The sequence below is a fragment of the Polyodon spathula genome, chromosome 3, assembly GCF_017654505.1.
Source record: "Polyodon spathula isolate WHYD16114869_AA chromosome 3, ASM1765450v1, whole genome shotgun sequence".
Classification (NCBI taxonomy): domain Eukaryota; kingdom Metazoa; phylum Chordata; class Actinopteri; order Acipenseriformes; family Polyodontidae; genus Polyodon; species Polyodon spathula.
In genome coordinates this window covers 4,128,853-4,148,730 of record NC_054536.1, presented here as the reverse complement: position 1 = coordinate 4,148,730, position 19,878 = coordinate 4,128,853, and the positions used below count along the sequence as shown (strand labels likewise).

Below are 19,878 nucleotides of genomic sequence, written 5' to 3'. Positions count from 1 at the left end.
ATAACATTCAGTGTCAAAAATATGTAAAAATGCAGAAAATCAGACAGGGGGCAAATACTTTTTCACAGCAATATACAGTATTTGCCCCCCCATCTGATTTTCTGCATATAATAAAATATATGAATACAATTTTGAATTCACTGATCTTGAAGTAAAACCCCAAGCAACACTGAATGCATTGGTTTCTATGCAGGCTTCCTGTATGCTACAGCAGTCTTGCTGAGAGTGGAGATGAAAAGGAGAGGAAGGGACAAGCAATCCGAAAAAAGAAAGGATTTTATAAGAAAGAAAAAAGTATGCAACATATATTGTGAACACATTCCATTCATTTAAAATCTGAAAATGCTGCTTCTGTTTTGAAGGGGCATCTCATTTATTTTTTTTTAGCAAACTTTTAATTTTAATTCAAAAGGGAAAGAAATCTGTTAATTGCACATTCATAACAAAGTCAAATACATCTGAACACGCAAGGCAATTTCAAATCACTCCTGAGACAAATAAATCCTGAAGGGTTTAGAGCAGAGGTGTCAAACTCCAATCCTCGACGGCCGCAGGGTCTTCTGCTTTTCATTCCAACTTAAGCTCTCAATTAACATAATTGATCTAATTATTTGTTCAATTTGACTTTTTTAATATGTTTCAAGGTCTTTTACAGTTGATGGTTTTAAAAAGGCACTTGATTCAAGGTACACTACCTATGAAACACTGAAGAGAAGTGTTAAATGTGTCCAATTAATCAAATAATTAGACCAGCTAAGTAACTGAGAGCTTGTGTGGAATGAAAGCCAGAAGATACTGTGGCCCTCCAGGAGCTGAATTGACACCCCTGGTTTAGACACTGTTAAAAAACTATTACTGCTCAAATAGGAGTGATTTAAACCAACATGGCAGAGAGGGTGGTGGCACTTCGTTACAAACGTGGTGATTTTACTGAAAGGGATGTCAGTATATTGTACGTTGAAATAATTGATTTGTGTTGGAAGTGTAGTGACTCACATGTGGTAACAAGTTTCCTTTCATTTTAGTTATAGAATATCTCCAGTTGTTGATCTAAATATTTGGCTCACCCCACGTTGCTGTTGTACCTATAAAACACCATAAACACTAACCCTCAATCAGACACAACAACATACTATTACAGGCAGCCTGGGTACCACACCAAATCATGCTCCCTAACTTCTTCAAATAGTATTAGCCCACTTTGTATTGCAAATATAATTATTAGATAATAATCTTGTTTGTAATGTCTATATCTCCTAATGAAGATCAATTATTATTTAACACAAAGAGAAGAAGAGATGATTGGACTAACTAAACAATAATTAGTCATGCTTTGAAGACCTCATGGGTCTCTTTTCTTCAGGTGAAATTAGAAAAGAGAGACTTACGTTTACATTCAAAAGGTGGCATCAGCACTTTAACAAAAATAACCCATTCTGAATCACTGTACTGTAAGGAAAAATGCTGTGTTTAAAAACAGTACATGTGGATAGAGACATACATACATACCGAGCATCAAAAGAAACTATTATAACACATTTATATATAAATGATGGACCTTGACAAAATGTTTTTGGTTTCTTTTTAATCACTCGATCATTCATCCTTGACCACGACACACTTGAGTGACTAAGACTGAAGCACATGCACTTAAGCACCTAATTAGTGAGACAGTTGATTGGACACTGGATATGGAGTGATTTCAGCTGTTGAATTGCAAGCTTGAATAAAAGCAATAAAGAAAATCACATAAAAAAAAAAAAAACAATATGCCACATCTGTTAATCAATGTTTTTGTTGTTATGAAACCTGTTTACTGTTTTCCCATGTCCAGTAGTTGGTTATGTTGAGATAAACTATAGGTTCAATAATTCATATTAAAACTATGAATGACAAATCCCTTTAGTTTACCCCAGGTACATGTACTTAAAATGTTATCATTTATTTAAAAAATGTTCTATTGTTGAAGAATTACCTCTTAAAGGTAGAATTTAAAAATAAAAAAAACATTTTTTTTTGGTTTTTTGGTATATTATGATAAATAAATGTTTTGACTAAGGTTTGTACCGCCCCATGTAGATACGCACGAGGCCCACACATATCCTATTGGACAGTACTGAAGTACAAACACTGTACCTACAGTACCAGAACAGCGTGGGTACAATTTAAAAGGTATGGAGTTTACTTTATAGACCAGGTGTAAAATGAAGTAACTGTTCAACATTCCGGTTTGATATGATAACAGACAATGAGAATGGCGGCTCTGGGTTTTATTACAATGTTAACCCTGGTTTCACCTGTGTTACAAATAAACTCATATTAGATAGACAATTATTACTTCATCAAAATTCTGACTAAAAAGAAAAAAAAATAATAATAATAATCCAGCAGCAAATAGCTAGCTATAACGTTACCAGAGGCAACGGCTTCCTTGTTTTATCAGTACGATTTTAGTTTTATCAATACAATCTTGAGGTGCATTAATTAGTGAATATTGCTGTGGCAGGCTGGCGAGTGGATAGAGGCCCAGAGACAGTCTGTAGTTCAAAAAAATAACTATTTTATTATAAATAAGCACAAAAATGAAAGGGCACAAGGGCCAAAATAAAGGGATTTAAACACAAATAAAGCAAGACAAAAAGAAAAATAACAAAAGTAACAATTTCCAGGCTGGGCAATGTCTTCACTGGATTCAAACTTTCAAACATACAAACAAAACACCAACCTGCTTCCTCAGCTCCCTCTCCCTAAATGAGAAGCAGAGGCCTCCTTTTATGTCAGGTGGCTGGGCGCTGATTGATCGTTAAACTAATCATCTAATCAACCCCAGCCACCTGAACACAATGAACCCAGGCAGGTAGGGGAATTTAACCTCATCCCTGCCAATTTCTAAAGGGCAGAGCTCTGCCACAAGTGCACTTTAACAAAAAATGTTTCATACAATACAGTTTTCAATGATAATGTGGCACACGCTAGCTTTTTTTTTTTTTTTAAATCGTTGTATAGGTGTGTGTGATTTGTTGGTTACCAAAATCTCAGGTCAACCACTGAAGACAAATAAGATGTTTTGTTTTGTTCTGTTTTACTATTATTAGTACATACTGTTACAATGTTTTGCATTTTATTCATATTTATTTATTTATATTTTTCAACATAGCATTACAGCGATTCAAAATGGGTTATTTTTGTTAAAGTTCTGATGTCCTCTTTGAATGTAAACATCAATCTAATTTCACCTGAAGAAGAGACCTCTGAGGTCTTGAAAGCTTGTGATTAATTATTATTTAGTTAGTCCAAAAAAAGGTATCACATCTTCTCTTTGTCTATCATCTCTGGACTGATATGGCAACCATTTCACGAATCAATTAGTATTGTAATATTTTTAAATAAAACTAGCTCGCAAAACAACCATTAGAGCAATCTACAAAGTAACACAATGTACAGTAGGCCCTAAATGTTTTTTTTTTTTTTTTAAATATATATATAGCTATGAATAATTCAAGAGCTCCACTACTTGACATTACAAGAAGGAAACATGTGACCCACTCTTAAATAGAAGTAGCACTTACAATCTCGTCTCCAGGCAACCAATATCCTTCCTGCTCGATTCCGGCCTTGGAGCCCTTGCAGCCCACGGTCAGCGTCTCCACAACCAGCCCGTCCTTCACAGCCTGGCCCAGCTGTCGCATGGTCTCTTTGGGATGCATGCCGAACACTCGCGTCAAGTACCTGCACACAAACATTTACATACAAAGGATGACGTTATTATTATTATTATTATTATTTAATTATTTAGCAGATGCTTTTATCCAAGGTGACTTAAAAGAAATTAAACAAAACATAAAAGAATGTGTTATATGCAATAAAAATGCAAAACAAACAGATATAATATATACAAAATAAACAAAGGAAAACACGAAAAGATATATAAATAGGAATTTACAAATAAAAAAATAAAGATTGAATGAGTGGGCTTTGAGAAGACGGTGGAAAGCAGTAAAAGACTGAACAGTCCTGAGGATAACTGTTTGCTGGTTCCATCACAGGGGGACAAGGGAAAAGAAGGAGTGAGCACAGGAAGAAGGAGAGTGAAGAGAAGGCATAACAAGCCAGCCAGCAGATGAGTGGAGAGGATGAGAGGGAACATAAGGAGAGAAGAGGAACTGGGGCAGTATGATGAAGAGAGTGACAGGCAAGAGCAAGAGCCTTGAATTGGAAGCGAGCAGAGATAGGTAACCAATGGACAGCGCGAAGCAGAGGGGTAACATGAGAATACCAGACGAGCTGCAGAATTCTGAATAAGCTGAAGAGGGTGAATAGCCGAAGCAGGGAGACCAGCCAACCATTTACAATGAAAGCATATTGATATATAGTGATTCTGTTATCCCACTTAAACAAAATGATTAATTCCACTCATTTACAGTAGTTCTGTTTACTGGTATGTAAAAACAAAAACAAAACAAAAAAGCAAAATTGTAAAATATTGTAACTCAGGCCCCTGACTCTATGCTGCCAGAAATGAGTTGCTCATTTCATGTTCTATTTCAGTTCTACTTTATGTCCAAAAGGACTGAAATGCTTGTCACGACACTTCCTGGCACATAAGTTCAAGTGTTATTTGTTTTGATGAGGAGGATTTGCATGAATCGCCAAATTCGTTATCTCTGCCCATGCAGTGGGCACCTCCTTCCCCGCTGTATGAACTGAAACATTTGCAGCACACAAACGCCTTTATTAATGTCTTTAACACAGTATATAAACATTTGCAGCACACAAACACCTTTATTAATGTCTTTAACACAGTATATAAACATTTGCAGCATACAAACGTCTTTATTAATGTGTTTAACACAGTATATGTATAATGTTACTGGCTAGGGGTGTACCAGTTCCTTTTATGTCTCTATGATATTGTATCATGTGAGAGATGTGTACTATGTGTATTGTGATACATATCCAAGAGACAAATACAGTTGGTACTGGTAGTCCACCAGATGGTTCTTGAATAACAATTAAATGTGTTTTTTGTTGTATGACTGCATGTTCCCCCTTGTTTGTTATGGAAGTAGCCCATCAGAACATTTGCATCACTTCACAAGAGGAGAGGGCAGGACTAAATGGCACAACTGGCAGGCGGTGTTCAAGTCAGGAGGTTCATTATGTTTCAGAATAAATCACGGTCTCACTACACTTTCAAAAACCTGCACTTTACAAACACTGCCAGTCAATCTGCATATCAAGTTTGCACTCTCTAATCAATTGTATTGCAGTATTGGGATTACACTGCCATTTAACATTACATTAATACTATACAAAGTAGATATAATGGTAGTGGTCTAGTCTGAATTAATGTAGCAGACAGGAGATGAAAAATTTGAGTTTTGCGATTTATTCACAAAAAATAATTAAAAGATTAAATAAATCTCAAAAGTTGTTCTTATGGTTTAATTTAAGAAAGTGCTTTATTAGGTATTAACATATTACATTTGTCATAAGTACATCAATTTTGCCTCAAAATACAAGCATGGGAACCTCCTGCTATTGTATTTGCTTATTTTAACATTATATGAAATACCACCAAACCTCAATCAATGGAATCGAATTTAAGTCAGCAGTCTTATTTTTTGTTCTTTCCCATTGATTTAAAAATCCACTGCGACAGTGCCAGATTTGGGTGATTGATTTTCTGTTTCATTTTGTGTTCATGACTTGTCTGTTTAATCTTTTTATTTTGGCTCGTTGAGCTGTGTTTGTTTATAATTTGATTTTAAGAACAAATAAACGTGTAGCTATTAAGTCCTGAGTGTCCTTTCTGCCTCTTGAGCACCATATACACACTGCCACGCTACCACAGATAGGATGCTAGAAAGGCATGTTGTTATATGGATACATTTTAGCCTGTGCTAAAATCCCACAGCTTCAAATCTGAAACTAAAGCTACGAGTAGAGCTACAATATCCAGGAAGTACAGTAAACACGAAGAGTTGCCTCCACATATACCCAGATTCTGATACTTTCATAACAACTGAAAAGCGCTTCCCTGCTCAGAAGAACTCTAAGGTGGTATGTACGTACATATAATTCCTACTCTCTATAACTTGACCTAAAGAACAGCCAAACTAAGTTTCACGCCAATTGGGATAAGCAGTTCTCTAAAGTGTGGTTTACAGACAGACGCACCTACTGTACAGGCACCTCCTCTACTGTATAGCTTTGTTTTTTTTCTGAATTCTCTTTCAGATACTCTCCAACATCCTCTACAACTGAAGCTTTCAGTGGAGGCCTAATTTTATGGTTCATGGCGTATCCTCTATATGAGGGGAGTCCAAAGTTGGCCCTTCCACTCCTGGTCTTTGTTCTAACCCTGTTCTAAATTGTTTTTCTCCATCCAGGCCCTGAAGTAGTTTTACCTGTCATTTTACCTGCTAAACCTGGAGCGGAACGGCCCTCCAGGACCGTGATTGCACACCGCTGCTCTATATGCAAGGCATTAAAGCATGGCACCACTACTGAAACCCTGCCAGGGATTTGCACCCCAGAGGGATATAATAAGAGATCCTTTGAACAATTGTTCAGTGTCCTCGTGATATTATTCCTTTTAAAAGACAGCTGGATGTGATTTTACAAAATCTTTCACATTCTGAAAATATGACATTTTTGTGATTTCATTCATAACAAATCCATTCCAGGCCTTTGAAGCTCCCAGACTGCATGTCTGCTCACTGACAGTTTCAATAAAGTACTCTAGATTTGCTCAAGTACAATTCACTCTAGTGTCTGTCTCTTGTAAATACTCCCACCACTACAGGGATAACCACTTGTGTAAAGAAGAGATGAGCCCTTTTTGGGAGCACAGGTCACTTGCATAAAAATTAAATTTCTGTACTGTACATCAACTTATCATTAAGACTGTTCAGACCGTTGCCTTTCTGCATTATAACAAGGTTTAACTGAAGATGTCCACTGCATAGCAGTTTAAACCCTTCCACGTTTGAATGTGCTCTTAAATCAGAAACGCTGTGTACCTGTTTGTAAAGGTAATGTGCTCTTAATCAGAAACACTGTGCACCTGTTTGTAAAGGTAATGTGCTCTTAATCAGAAACACTGTGCACCTGTTTGTAAAGGTAATGTGCTCTTAATCAGAAACACTGTGTACCTGTTTGTAAAGGTAATGTGCTCTTAATCAGAAACACTGTGTACCTGTTTGTAAAGGTAATGTGCTCTTAATCAGAAACACTGTGCACCTGTTTGGAAAGGTAATGTGCTCTTAATCAGAAACACTGTGCACCTGTTTGTAAAGGTAATGTGCTCTTAATCAGAAACACTGTGTACCTGTTTGTAAAGGTAATGTGCTCTTAATCAAAAACACTGTGTACCTGTTTGTAAAGGTAACTCGCACATCAGGCTCTCACAAAAAAGCCAGGTATTATAATTAAATGATCTGCTGCATCATGTTTTAAAGTTGGTTATACAAAGTGGCTTTCATGAGTTCCATTGGAACAGCTGGATCGTTCAGTCTCATCTTGTCATGTCTCAGAAGGGCAGTAATTGAATAGGTGATGAAGTGGTGTTTATGGTTTAGTTGAGGGCAGTCTACTCTATGGGCCAGGGCTCCACCAATTCCCCTGCATGAATCTGCACACCTAAGACCTACTATAGCAGCTAATGGCGGTGTAAAACAGGTAATATTTGTGGAATTATTCTGTTAGCTACAGTAACAAAGGCTGAAGCTAAGAACATTGATTTTAACTAGGGGGTTTTCATCGATTAATTATTAATCATATAGGTGGGTTTTGGTCAAATAAAAATAATTGATCGATTTATCTTGTGTACCCGAGTGTGGTATTAAAAACAGTACGCGACAAAGAAATCTTGAAAAAAATGGCGGAAGGGCAACTGGAAGGTATCCCCAATACTTCACAAAATCTCAGAATGAAGAAAAAGACTGGAAGCTGCAACATTTGCTTATCGGTGCTTTCCTTTCACGGCAGACCTACACACGTATCATATCATCGTAGTTGCGAGTAAGATGATTGTTCTCTTTATTCAACATATTTCTTTCTCTTCAGTTAACTTAAATAAACCTGCACTCTGTACATTGCATTTCTCTTCAGTTAACTGAATAAAACAGCACTCAGCAAGTTACCCTCGTTAGTCTGAAACTCGAAAGCTTACGGTATACCAAAAACAGCAATTAAAAAAGAAGTTCATATTTTAAATGACTCACTTTGGCGAACTTCCAATTGCATGTAAACAAATATTTTCGAACTATCACATTACATGCAAGTAAACAATTTTCAGAAAATTAGCATTATGTTAATACTTTGTATTACTCATAGGCGTAATTTACAGGGGGGCCATGCCCCCCTCACTTTTTCAACGTCAGGGAACTGTCCCCCTCACATTGCAGCAGTAGTAAAACTTGGATTTCACAGTAATGTATTCGGATAGTTTTATAGGGTCTCCACTAGGACCCAGCAGAAACTGAGACAGCACTGGTGCGCAATGCATTATGGGTTATCTCAAGCAGAGACGAGAAAGCACAGCCCGGTAGTAAATAACTGTTTGTTTTTTCTTCTTTTCATTGTGAAATTTCTCAATCACGGTACTATTCCCAGTGTCTATGGTCTCAACGGCTGTGAAAACCCCCCTCCTTCACAATCTAAAAACACCAAAGTGAATTAAATGAATGTTGATTTTTAATGTTATTACTTCATGTAACTCTGATAGAATAATCTGCTTGCATGTCCCAGGTGAAGAAACTGTTTTGCCTCACTTTTGAAAGCAAAGTTACGCCACACTGGTATCACTTGTAACTCCCTTTCAATACAATCTCATATCACCAGCAAACAGGCGTGATCAACAGATTCATTCCTTGATAGAAAATGTCACAATTGATTAAAACCCCTCATTTTAACACCTTCACAATGAGTTGTTAGAGATGAGAAAATTAAGCGTATAGGAAAAAAAGTAGTTATTGCAAAACTTACTTTGATATTCTGTCCATGTTTGCAATTTGTTTCTGATTCCGGATGACTTCAATGGCTGCCCATATATACTGGACCACTTTGGGGTCTGCCTGCCTTTTCTTTGCTACACGTGACATGGTATCTCTACTCATTTAACCTGCAGCAAAAGAAACAGGAAAAGGCATAGTACCAGCATTGTTACTCTGTAGATGAAAAGCTGTTCTCACCACATTGACAATGAGCAATTGCAACAGTGTTTAGAGCCAGCCAGCTGAAATCCTTTCTGTTGTATTCTAGTTACTTTTAAACTTCATCTACTTTTAACACCAACAGATATGGTCCATTACAGTACTTGCTAAAGTTAGCATTTAAAAGCCATTTCCCTACCTTTCATGGGCTTACAGTAAGTGTCTTCCCCCCCTCCTTGATGTGTGCGTGGCTAAGGTCATTTTATTACCGAGGTACACAGCCATGTGCTGTATGCTTGCTGGGTGCTGCACATACTGTACACACCCACACTGCCTAGACATTTCCTTGATAGGGTGTGACAGGAATCAGGGACTTGTATGCTCAAGGAAGCAGTGGGCCCAATGCTAATAAAATGCAGGGCAATGCCTTTCAAAACACAAGCAAGTACTGCACCCCTTTAGGTAACTCACAGATAAGAAGCACACAGTAGATTCTACCAGCAAGTCTATGTATACGCTGGGAACTCCGTTTAACAGGAGCAGCTGTCCAACAATACATTTCAGTACATCAAGAACATATAAAACACATTTAAAAAGTAACTAAGCTTTTTTGTTAACCCCTTTCTCGACTCCTTCTCCCCTTCGTCAGGGCATGTCCACAGTGCTGTAGTTTCAAGCAGCGTGTGCTGGCTTGCTGTCCTATAGAACACACAAGCAACAGTGCCTGAAGTAAAATGGATCTATCTACCTGTATCGTTAAAAATGCTTTTTTTATTTCTGTAAAAGAAAAAAAAAGTTTTAGTCTACAGCATTTCACGGTCTAAAAATAGGTATTTCAAGATATTTCATGATTACACATTTATTAAAGCAGAACAAATAGTGCTGTCACACAGCACATGTTCACCCTCACAGTAGCTTGTACCTATGCGCCCTGGTGCAGTGCTTCTCAAACTTTTTGAGCTGCCCCCAGTTCCTCTTGTCTGGGGTACTCGGTATAGGGAATTGTGGGGTATGCTGTGGGAGCGTTATATCCGAGGCACGTTAGAATTGAATTGTATTCCTTTATGCATTTACTAGATCTGCATTACAAACACGAGGCGGTGACACTATTTTTATACAGAAGCTCATTTTTATATACACTTCATTAGTCAATGCTTGTGGTGTTATGCAGGCTGTTCACATTTCATTGCAGTTGTTACTGTTTCCCATGTCCAGTAGTTGGTTTTGCTGATTCAAATAAACTAGTGTTAATAATTCATGTTAAACTGAAAAACAAATCCCTTTAGTTTACCCCAGGTACATTTATTTCAAATGTTATAATTTATTTAAAAAAAAAAAAAAAAAACCTATTGTTAAAAAATTACCTCCTAAAAAGGTAGAACAAAAAATTTAAAAATCATTTTTCAACTTCTGGTTTTTTGGTATATTTTATGATATTTTGTTCTAGCAAGGGTCTGAAAATAGAGCTTGGTTAACGTATATTTGGTAGCATTTTGGTAAATTTGCTACTAGTTTTTTTTTATGCAGTAACATTTTTCTGATACCTTACAGTTTACATGACCGACCATGAGCGAAAAAGCACATAATCACCGGTATGTTTTTTTTTTTTTAAACACGTACATTATTAGTACCTTTCACAAAGCGGGAAATCATTGCCAACAGAGCTTCCCGATTTGTATTTGACTGAGGTTTGTACCACCCCATGTAGATACGCACGAGGCCCACACATATCCTACTGGACAGTACTGAAGTACAAATACTGTACCTGCAGTACCAGAACAGCATGAGTACAATTTAAAAGGTATGGAGTTTACTTTATAGACCAAAAGTAAAATTACATAACTGTTAAACATTACAATTTGATAAGATAACAGGCAATGACCTAACAGGGCATTAAGTTTATTCAGTGTCTATAAAATGCTAATTTAATCTGTCATGGAGAATGGCGGCTCCAGGTTTGTTAGAATGTTAACCCTGGTTTCACCAACGCTAAAAATCAACACATAACAGGTAGATAGTCAGAATTTTGATAAAATAATAATTATGAAAAACAAAAACAAAAACACAGGTGCATTCTGTAAATGTACTTGGTATCTGTCAATGTGTTGACTAGCGAGCGGTGGCACTATCACAATCTGTAAAGCACTTGGAACACAAAAGAGTCCCAGGAGGGGAATTCAACTCTTGATGAGGATCCGGTAAATCTGAACCATGCTGGCCTGAGGGAAGTGCAGGGTTAAGCCAATGCACAGAGACAAGCTGTAGTGGCGCGTGAACTCAACCCAACTCTATATTAAAAAGTGATGCCGCGACCATGCAAATGTGGTCTACAAGTATGTTACATTGTAGTATAATTAGGGCCCTGTGAAAATTGCGATTTCACAGCATGCGCGGAAATCGTGAAATTAGCCTAATACCGCAATCTTTACAATATTCTTAAGATGTAAAAATAATTTTACAGTTATTTGTATTTACTGCACTTGCTGTGCAGTGATTATGTCATGTGACAATATGCAATCTGGGCAGGAAATTAAAATACTGCACACTGTAAACAAGAAGAGGGATGTCTCTAAAAAGGTTAAAAGTGTGTCTGGAGCAGATCACGTAAAGCAGTATCTAACAGGAGTTTACACAGCGATGGAGGGAAGCTCTTCCTGCAACGCTACTGTAGATCACTACTGAAACTCGTCTGTTGACAGGCATTTGATTTGATTTAGATTCAAGGATTCACCGAACGAGAAAGGCGGAAATCCAGAACAGTACTGGGACTGCTTTACTTGCAAAGAAACAAAAACAGTGACTTCCATAATCCAAAACTCCACTTCTTAAATTTTGACCTAACAGAAGCGTTTCCTGCAAATTTTTAAGAAAACACCTGCGATTTTCACAGGGCCTTAAGTATAATCCACAAAATCAGAGCACTACGTTTCATGTACTACGTTTCATTTAATAATTACTAATTATAAAATGAAACGTAACATAAGAATGACAACCTGAAACAAAATATTATAAAAATAATTGTAGTTAATGATTATTATTATTCTTGACCTCAATATAATGCATAATGTATGTTTTGTAGGTTTTAAAGTGCTGTTGAAAAAGTTTTGTTTTAGTTTTTAATTAGAAATAATAAAAAAAAAAACAACAACATTGAATCAGGAACCTTTTCTGTGAGTTTTTCTCCCTAAGAGTGATGTTATTAGAATAGTTGATAATCGAAAATCAGGATTATTTTCAAATATCGACTCGACTTGTAAAAGTGAGAATTGCCCATCACTACTGCATTGAGCTGTTGCCAGAAGCGTTGCATCACCTAGAATTTTAGGACTGAGACTTCATTAAAAAAAAAACATAAACATCATTCTGATCTTTTATTTGACATCACGTAATCATATGAACTACAAAATGATACTGCAAAAGTCTACTGGAAGCCATAACAGTAGTAGAGTAAATCATGTAAGTGTTTGAAATGTCACATTTTGTTATTTGTCAGTATAAAGGGAAAACTATGTAATTCAATATGTTAACATAACATTATTAGCAGGTTTCACTCTATTTTAATGAAGCAATATGTGTTGATTCTATAGGGGGACGCAAAACTGGCCATAGCTGTACAGTATTAGCAGCCACCACACTTCCAAATGAATAGAGTGTAGATCTCGCACTCAGAATGTCCACAAAGCATTGTAAATGTTTAAACCACTACAGGTTCTATATAAACAGATTAAAACCGTTAATATTGTTTTCGGCTGTTTTTTAATAGAGTTAATGACTTCTAATATGTGTTCGGTTTACATAATAGAACAAGTTTGGCTGCTCAGACCAATCATGGAATAAACTGGGGACGCCCATTTTATTTCCCTGCAGCGGGCAGATTCAGAGTTTAATGTCAAACGTCACAATGCCATTTATGTTAAGGACGCCTCTTATTATAGAGGCTGTGCACAGCTTAGAAAAACTGTACATGCTGTTCATCAGTAATCCTGAAGTGCTGCCAGTGTTTGACAGATTTACTTAACCTGAAAACACTACAGAATATCATCCTGTGGTCTTTATTGAACTGTGAATCGTTAAGGTACAGAAGATTTTGTTTACATTACCTGTATCTACAGCACAGCAGCAAGTCCTAGAACCCATGCTACGCATTAAAATATGCATGTTTTTCTTGTGCCAGTCTTTTTTTTCTGGGTCTAAAGTTATGCATTTTAAATCTTAAGGAAGCTCATTTTCTCTTCACAATGTGGTTACTGTATTTTACGCCTGTCAGACAGTGAGCTTTTAAAATAGCTGCCTGATCACTCTCAGCAACCAGTTGTCTAAGAATTTCCTCTATTAAATAACCAAACTTACTGCCCCTAAACTCTCCCTTCCCCTTTGAATAAAAGTCCTTCTCGTCACAGTATTTTCTGTTTCAACACAACACTCCTAGTGCAAAGTTCCACTGTAACAGAGTGATAGCCGACTACTTGAAGTCTGTCAAATGCCTGTAATTTACATCCTTGAAATTTAGTAACTCTGAGTAACATTACAACTGGTGCTAATAAAAAAATGACAAGGACGTTTTTTTTTTTTTTTTTTTTTTTTTTTTTTTCTGAATTAGCCTAAACGACGAAAACGATATATAGTTGTTATACCCACTAAATCACAAAGCAGAGCCTGTGTGTCACTCTGTTACTGTACAGGAGTGACCAGTTTCTTCTTTATTTTAATGACACACATGTTGAATTTTAATACGAATGGAAGTGGTACTGCAATATAAGTTAATATAAAAAAGCAAACATTTTTTCTGAAATGTTAGATTTGAAGGTAAAAAAAAAAGTTAAGAAAATGGTAATGGAGTGAAATGACGCCAGCTGTTTACTTGTTTTTGAAAACCCCCAAATAATCAGCAAACTGAAATTGTGTTAGACACTACAGTTGAAGAGTGTGCTCATTTATACATAATAACTGAAACACTATACATATTCGCCTTTCCCTTTTTAGTAATTTTAAACGAAAATTATTAGAATGGTACAAATCAGTTGTAATATTTTGGAAACCAATGCTAATTACGGTAATTATTTTTGTTTTTGGCTGATGCACAAAATAAAGATTTATATAGAAAGTTAGACCTTATACTTTTGTCTCCGTGTTCATTTTGAAATGTATTGCTATGCAGGTGTAGACATGTGTGTGACTTTGCCCAGAGGCACACAGCAGTATGACAGAGTTCTCCTGCTCAACAGTTCAAGTGATGTGCAGCACTGCGATGACCCCAGACACACGACAAGATTAATGACCTGCATTGGGGGATATCACAGCAGAATCAGGTTTAAAAAGGCCCTGTCCACACTGTGCCTTTAAACCGTATCAGTTGCCTTTAAACTAGCTTACAAGTGCTTGGTTAGCGTATGCACTACGCAGCGTTTAATACGACTTCAGAACCAGACTCGAGACCACCTCAAGGCACTATCTGGAACGATGATATCAGTCAAGGAGAACTTCAGAGTTCAGAACGAAACACACAAATTTTAATAAAATGTACCTTGTGTTTAAGAAACAAAGCCATAACGTTCATGCTAAGAAGCACTATGTCTTCCGTCGGCATGGGCTCCATATTTACCGGGTTGTAAGCCTAAAATACAGTGCATGGTGGGATGATGTCATATTAAATCCCACGGTCCACTGAACTGCTAGGAACTGTAACCGGTTTATTGTAATAGTATTTATACGCATTAAGCCTGATTAAACATGAAACGGTACTTAAGTGTGGATGCTTTGAACTGGATTAATTAAAAACTTTCTGTGTAGGGTTCTCGAGATCGATTATGTAGTGTGGACAGGGCCTTACTTGATTACTGGTGGGATTACACATGAAATAAATCTGATAAGGTTAAGAGCAGATTTAATAGGAGGTGATTGCTTACAAATGCTGGCACCTCATGATTTTAGAGACGCACGTCAATAACAAATTACAGTACAGTCAGACCAGGACGGTTCCACACCCCTGATCTAGTAAAGAGCAGCTTTAAAAATAAACAAGGAATCACTAGAAACACTTTGAGAACAGAAGGACCAACGAACGGTGCTGTATCACAGTAACACATTCTCTGAAAGTCTCTTTAACAAAGAGGTGTGCATAACATTTAATAGCCTTCTCTTGACCTACAGTAATGCAATACACTTGAATTCCAGCCCCTTGGGTTGTAATTGTACAATGCAGTCTCTTTACAGTGACTGTGGTGCTACAGTGTTATTATCACAGTATTATATTATTACATTGCCCAAGCAAAAAATACAGTTTTTAAAACCTAAAATTGCTGTATGCAGTACAAGTAATATATTTGACAGTGGAGTCTGGGAGCCTCAGCTGATACAGCCATTTCCATTGTGCAGAGTATCTGAGGATATTCTACTGTAGCAGCAGATCACAATGAACAAACACCCAGGAATGCGAGCTGAAGAGTAAGCATGCTGTACAATGCAGCATGCCGCAGGACCCCAGCTGCAGCACAGGGGAAGAAGATACGTTTCAGCATGAGGACAGTAAGCAGCTGGATAGTGCACGTTCCCTTCTTGAACAGTTTTAATAAAGCCACCTGTGACTCAAGTGTTTCTCTTGGTTATCACACATCTGCTCATTTGCAGCATAAAAATATGGTACCCAGCTGCTAAGAGCAGAGTTGCCTTATCCACGGAAGGGGACCTGTGCCAAATGACCTGCACAAACACCCACATTTCCTATTTAGAGGCGACCAACTGACGCTTTCAGATAAGTAAGTTGATCAATTTGGCAAACCTGAATGCTGCTCTTTTTATTATTGTTATTATTATTTTTTTATGAATGCCTTTGTGACAGATGTACACAGAAAGTAGCTTCTCAAATGCCCCTTAGCAAAGTGTCTCACCACCAGTCTGCAGCAGTAACATATTCATGAGAGACCATGCTCTCTGTTAATATCCATCTCTTAGTATTAAGATTACACAAATCAGCAGTTCGAACTGGAGCCATGCTGTTAACATTGAACACATTGTGTACATTGAATCTCATAGAAACTTGTACAGAAGGGCTGGTTTTTGAAGTGTTACCAGAGAATATACCGACAGAAACAAAAGACTATTACAGTGGACAATGCTTCATGAACTAGACTTGAGTTGATCCGTACACAATATACTGTAAGCTTCTGTGATACAGCTTTGATCCACGTCAACTGAACAGTAGCCTGCAGTCATAACTGCCCTCCTCGAATTTCAGAACTACAAGCTAGACGGGGTCTAGTCAGTACTTGGACACTGGATCTCCTCTGAACACCTACAGAAAATGGTTTTGGGGCTCATTGGGTGGCTTGGTCACTTCCTTCAAAGCCAGAGCTCCACCAGCACCCCAGCATGGGGTTATCAGGACAGTGCTGCAGGGGGTGATGTCCTTTACATGAACTAAGGCTGTCCTAGCTAACTTAAAAACAAGGCTTCAGCCCTCCGATTCAGAGTCATCCACAAACATACTACTGCAAAAATCACCACCTTCAAATTTGAACAAAAAAAAAGTGCAAGAAATGATCTGCCAATGGGGCAAGATGGATAGTTTAATAAGATTTTCATAAACAAAAAGAAGCTTATTTCAAAAGCAATCACTAAAACTACTAAAATAAGAGCAAATATCTTGCCAAGACAATGCAAGATATTTTTTTCTAAATATGCAATTTTATTTCCTGAAATTAAAGGGGATCATTTACAACATTGTATTAACCTTATTGGGAATTATTTGCCTAAAATAAGAAATTGTAGCTCGCCAAGATCTAATTATTTTAGTGCTGTACGGTGGATGACTGGATCAGCACATAAAATAATGTAGACGTACAGTACTGTACTCTGTGGTGACTGCTTGGGTATTTTATTAGTCCTCTTGGCTTTGTATTCACTTATTTATTTGCTTTTTATCATAAATGGGGAAACATACACAAACTACTCTAAATGCCATTCGTGTGTACATCAGTTTATAATTAAATCACAAGATTTCCGTTATATATATATATATTCTATATATAGTAATATATATATATATATATATAGAACATGAAGCTATCACTTAAGAACAGATGTGTAATCTCCCCACAACACAATGCAGTCTAGACAACTTCCACTAAAGCCTTTTGTTCTATTAATTATCTATAGTTGACCAGGTATATCGTCTTACATCTCCAGTCTCACTTTAAATGCCATTTGGAACAGTTTATGATTCAGATACGATCTTAAAAAGAAAGAAAAAACACAGCTCTAAAATTAATTTAGCAGGGACTCCTAATTAGTATGTCATATCGCATTTACTGTACAGTAGACCCTAGTGACAATGCTTAATGTGTATAAAATGCGTTTATAATCTGGAACAGAAATCTGCACACTTGCAATTAAGATATTTGGAAAGTTCTACACAAAATATCCCAATTAATTTGTTTGGTTAGTGATGTCAAACCAATCTGGATTTTGTACGACCTTGTTTCCTCAGCTATCATTAAAGTATAGGGGTCTTTCTTGTGAAGATTGTGTTCTTGTTTCAAAACCATAAAGAAAAAACAACAAGTGCATCATATAGAAAAATGGAACAAAAGCTACTGCAGCATACAATTAATGTGACCAACTTTTCAATATGCTATAAACTACCTCAGAACCAACCAAAGAAGGAGCCCCGACTCTTCATCCTATTGTTCGCGGTGGATGTGACTGACCTGATAACACAGACAACGTGCTCACTTACGAGCAGGCGCAGGAGGGGGAGGAGAAACTGTTGACTGGTAACCACAAACTCCCATTTTCATTACATTACTGCTTCCACACACTACACATAGCATTGTGTTTATTAAATTGTTGTCTTTACGCTAGGCATTTGTAAGAACTACAAATGCAAAATAAAAACTGCCCAAAACAAAAACCTTAGTAAAGCTAGACAGAAGCGAGCTACAGATGATTTAAGACTACATCTACAACATAACGCCTATACATGTTTCCATTTTCAAGAATATGTAGTGTGGACTACAATATTCTAGCAAGATCAATACTAGCACTTAAACTAAAGGAGCACATTTACGTCTAAAATGTGTATTTTATTATTATTATTATTATTATTATTATTATTATTATTAATAATAATAATAATAATTAAGTTCTCAGTGTGTCATTACATTATGTGGCATTCAACACCAATTCAAATCCATGTAACGGTTGTTAAACAAACGAAAATAATTTACCACATTAACCTAGATTTCAGAGTGTAAAAAATGTAACGTAAAAATGGAGGTACCAAAAAGTACAGAACAATGATGTCTAGAGTCAATGAAACGCCAGCTGTTTCGCCCTTTCCTACTGCTTGTTGATCTGTTTTCCGGATTGAGTGTCCAGGAATGTCCGTGGATCTCTCCATTTCCAGGCCACTTCCGCAATCTTTCTTTACATTCAGAATCAACATATCTTTTTAAAATGCACATGGGTATGCACGTCCTCTTCTAAAGTTAAATATTAGCGTTACATACATGATATACTGTACTGCCTCAGTCGAAAACATCACACAGCTGGGGTATGGCTATTAACTGTAGGATAATAAATGGTGCGAATGATTAATTGCCAACACTTGTTTACTTGTAAAAATTCCGCAACATGAGACTGTTTAAAATCTAGTTTTGTGTGATAGTCTACCGAAGTTTTCCAAAGAACCATTAAAACTGACCATGACTGTATACATTTTAAACCGTCGTTCGTTGACATTTTGCTCAGTAGTTGAGAGACGCCAGGCGCCATGTTCAGGTCCTCGTCGCATAAAACCGAAGCACGTCTTTCTCTGGGTTTTATTTTCAAGTCACATATTTACAATACAAAAGCCTTACCTTCGTTGGGGATGCGCGTTTCAGTAACTGGCGGTTCTGTAAAACCCGTGTGTGTTTGGTGAATGTGTTACATTTGTATTCCCGGAAGAGTTTTCCTTGTGTCTAAATGATTATGTCTATCCACGGTTTAGGGCTATGGAGAGTAAACACAGTGATGGCAGACTGAACAGATTTAAGACGAGGAGAACTCTAGCGGCGGTGCAGAGAGTTGCTAGCGTTTACCGGGTTTTTTTTTTGGCAGTAGTGAATTTTTTTTTTCTTATAAAAAGGCGCAATACAGCTGGTGTTGGTAGGAAAATGTTTAGCATCTCATGCAATAAATATAGTACGGTCTGCAGGCTTATCAAAATGCAGTCTTCAGACGCACTAACCTTCTGCAAACGTGTGTACACTTACTGTACCTCAAGTTATAGCTCAGTAAATCCACTGTATAATAATAATAATAGTGTTCGCATCCATGGCCATACTGATCTTAAAATAAGATGAATGTGTTTATTTATTTTCACAGATGCAAGAAATACATATTTGTAAATATCTATAAATAATAAAAATGGTAATATTTGGTAGATGTTAGCTACCCCTTTTTAATATTCCAATGTATTTAACGGTAAAACCCATAATAATCTGGGGTAGTAGCAAATCATTTTACAAGCATGTAACTGAGAAAAAGACACCCGCCTTACTTGCTCAATGGAAGTAAGGGGAGGGGGGCGGGATAGGTATTCTGGCCCCTCACCTAAAATAGATTTCCCTTTGTCGCCACCTGTTGGAAAGTTCCCCCAAACACGGTCTTACATTTGGAATTGATCTGCTGTCAGTCATTCAGCACTTTATTGCATTACTATGCGTACCCAGTCCCATAT

At 37.0% G+C, this 19,878-nt stretch overlaps 1 protein-coding gene across 4 annotated transcripts in view; it reads right to left on the bottom strand.

The window, feature by feature from the left end:
* Nucleotides 1-19,177, bottom strand: part of LOC121310524 (zinc finger MYND domain-containing protein 11-like) — a 39,026-nt gene extending 19,849 nt beyond the window's left edge. For 3 of the 4 annotated variants that reach the window (XM_041243645.1, XM_041243646.1, XM_041243649.1), the window contains exons 1-3: nt 19,016-19,177; nt 8,992-9,127; nt 3,570-3,729 (exon numbers count right to left, since the gene is read on the bottom strand). In XM_041243645.1, coding sequence (XP_041099579.1) covers nt 3,570-3,729; nt 8,992-9,122 — 291 coding nt within the window. In that variant the 5' untranslated portion in view covers nt 9,123-9,127; nt 19,016-19,177. The remainder of the gene's footprint in view (nt 1-3,569; nt 3,730-8,991; nt 9,128-19,015) is intronic. The other variant, XM_041243648.1, reaches the window with a different exon arrangement.
* Between the last annotated feature and the right edge of the window lie 701 nt (nt 19,178-19,878).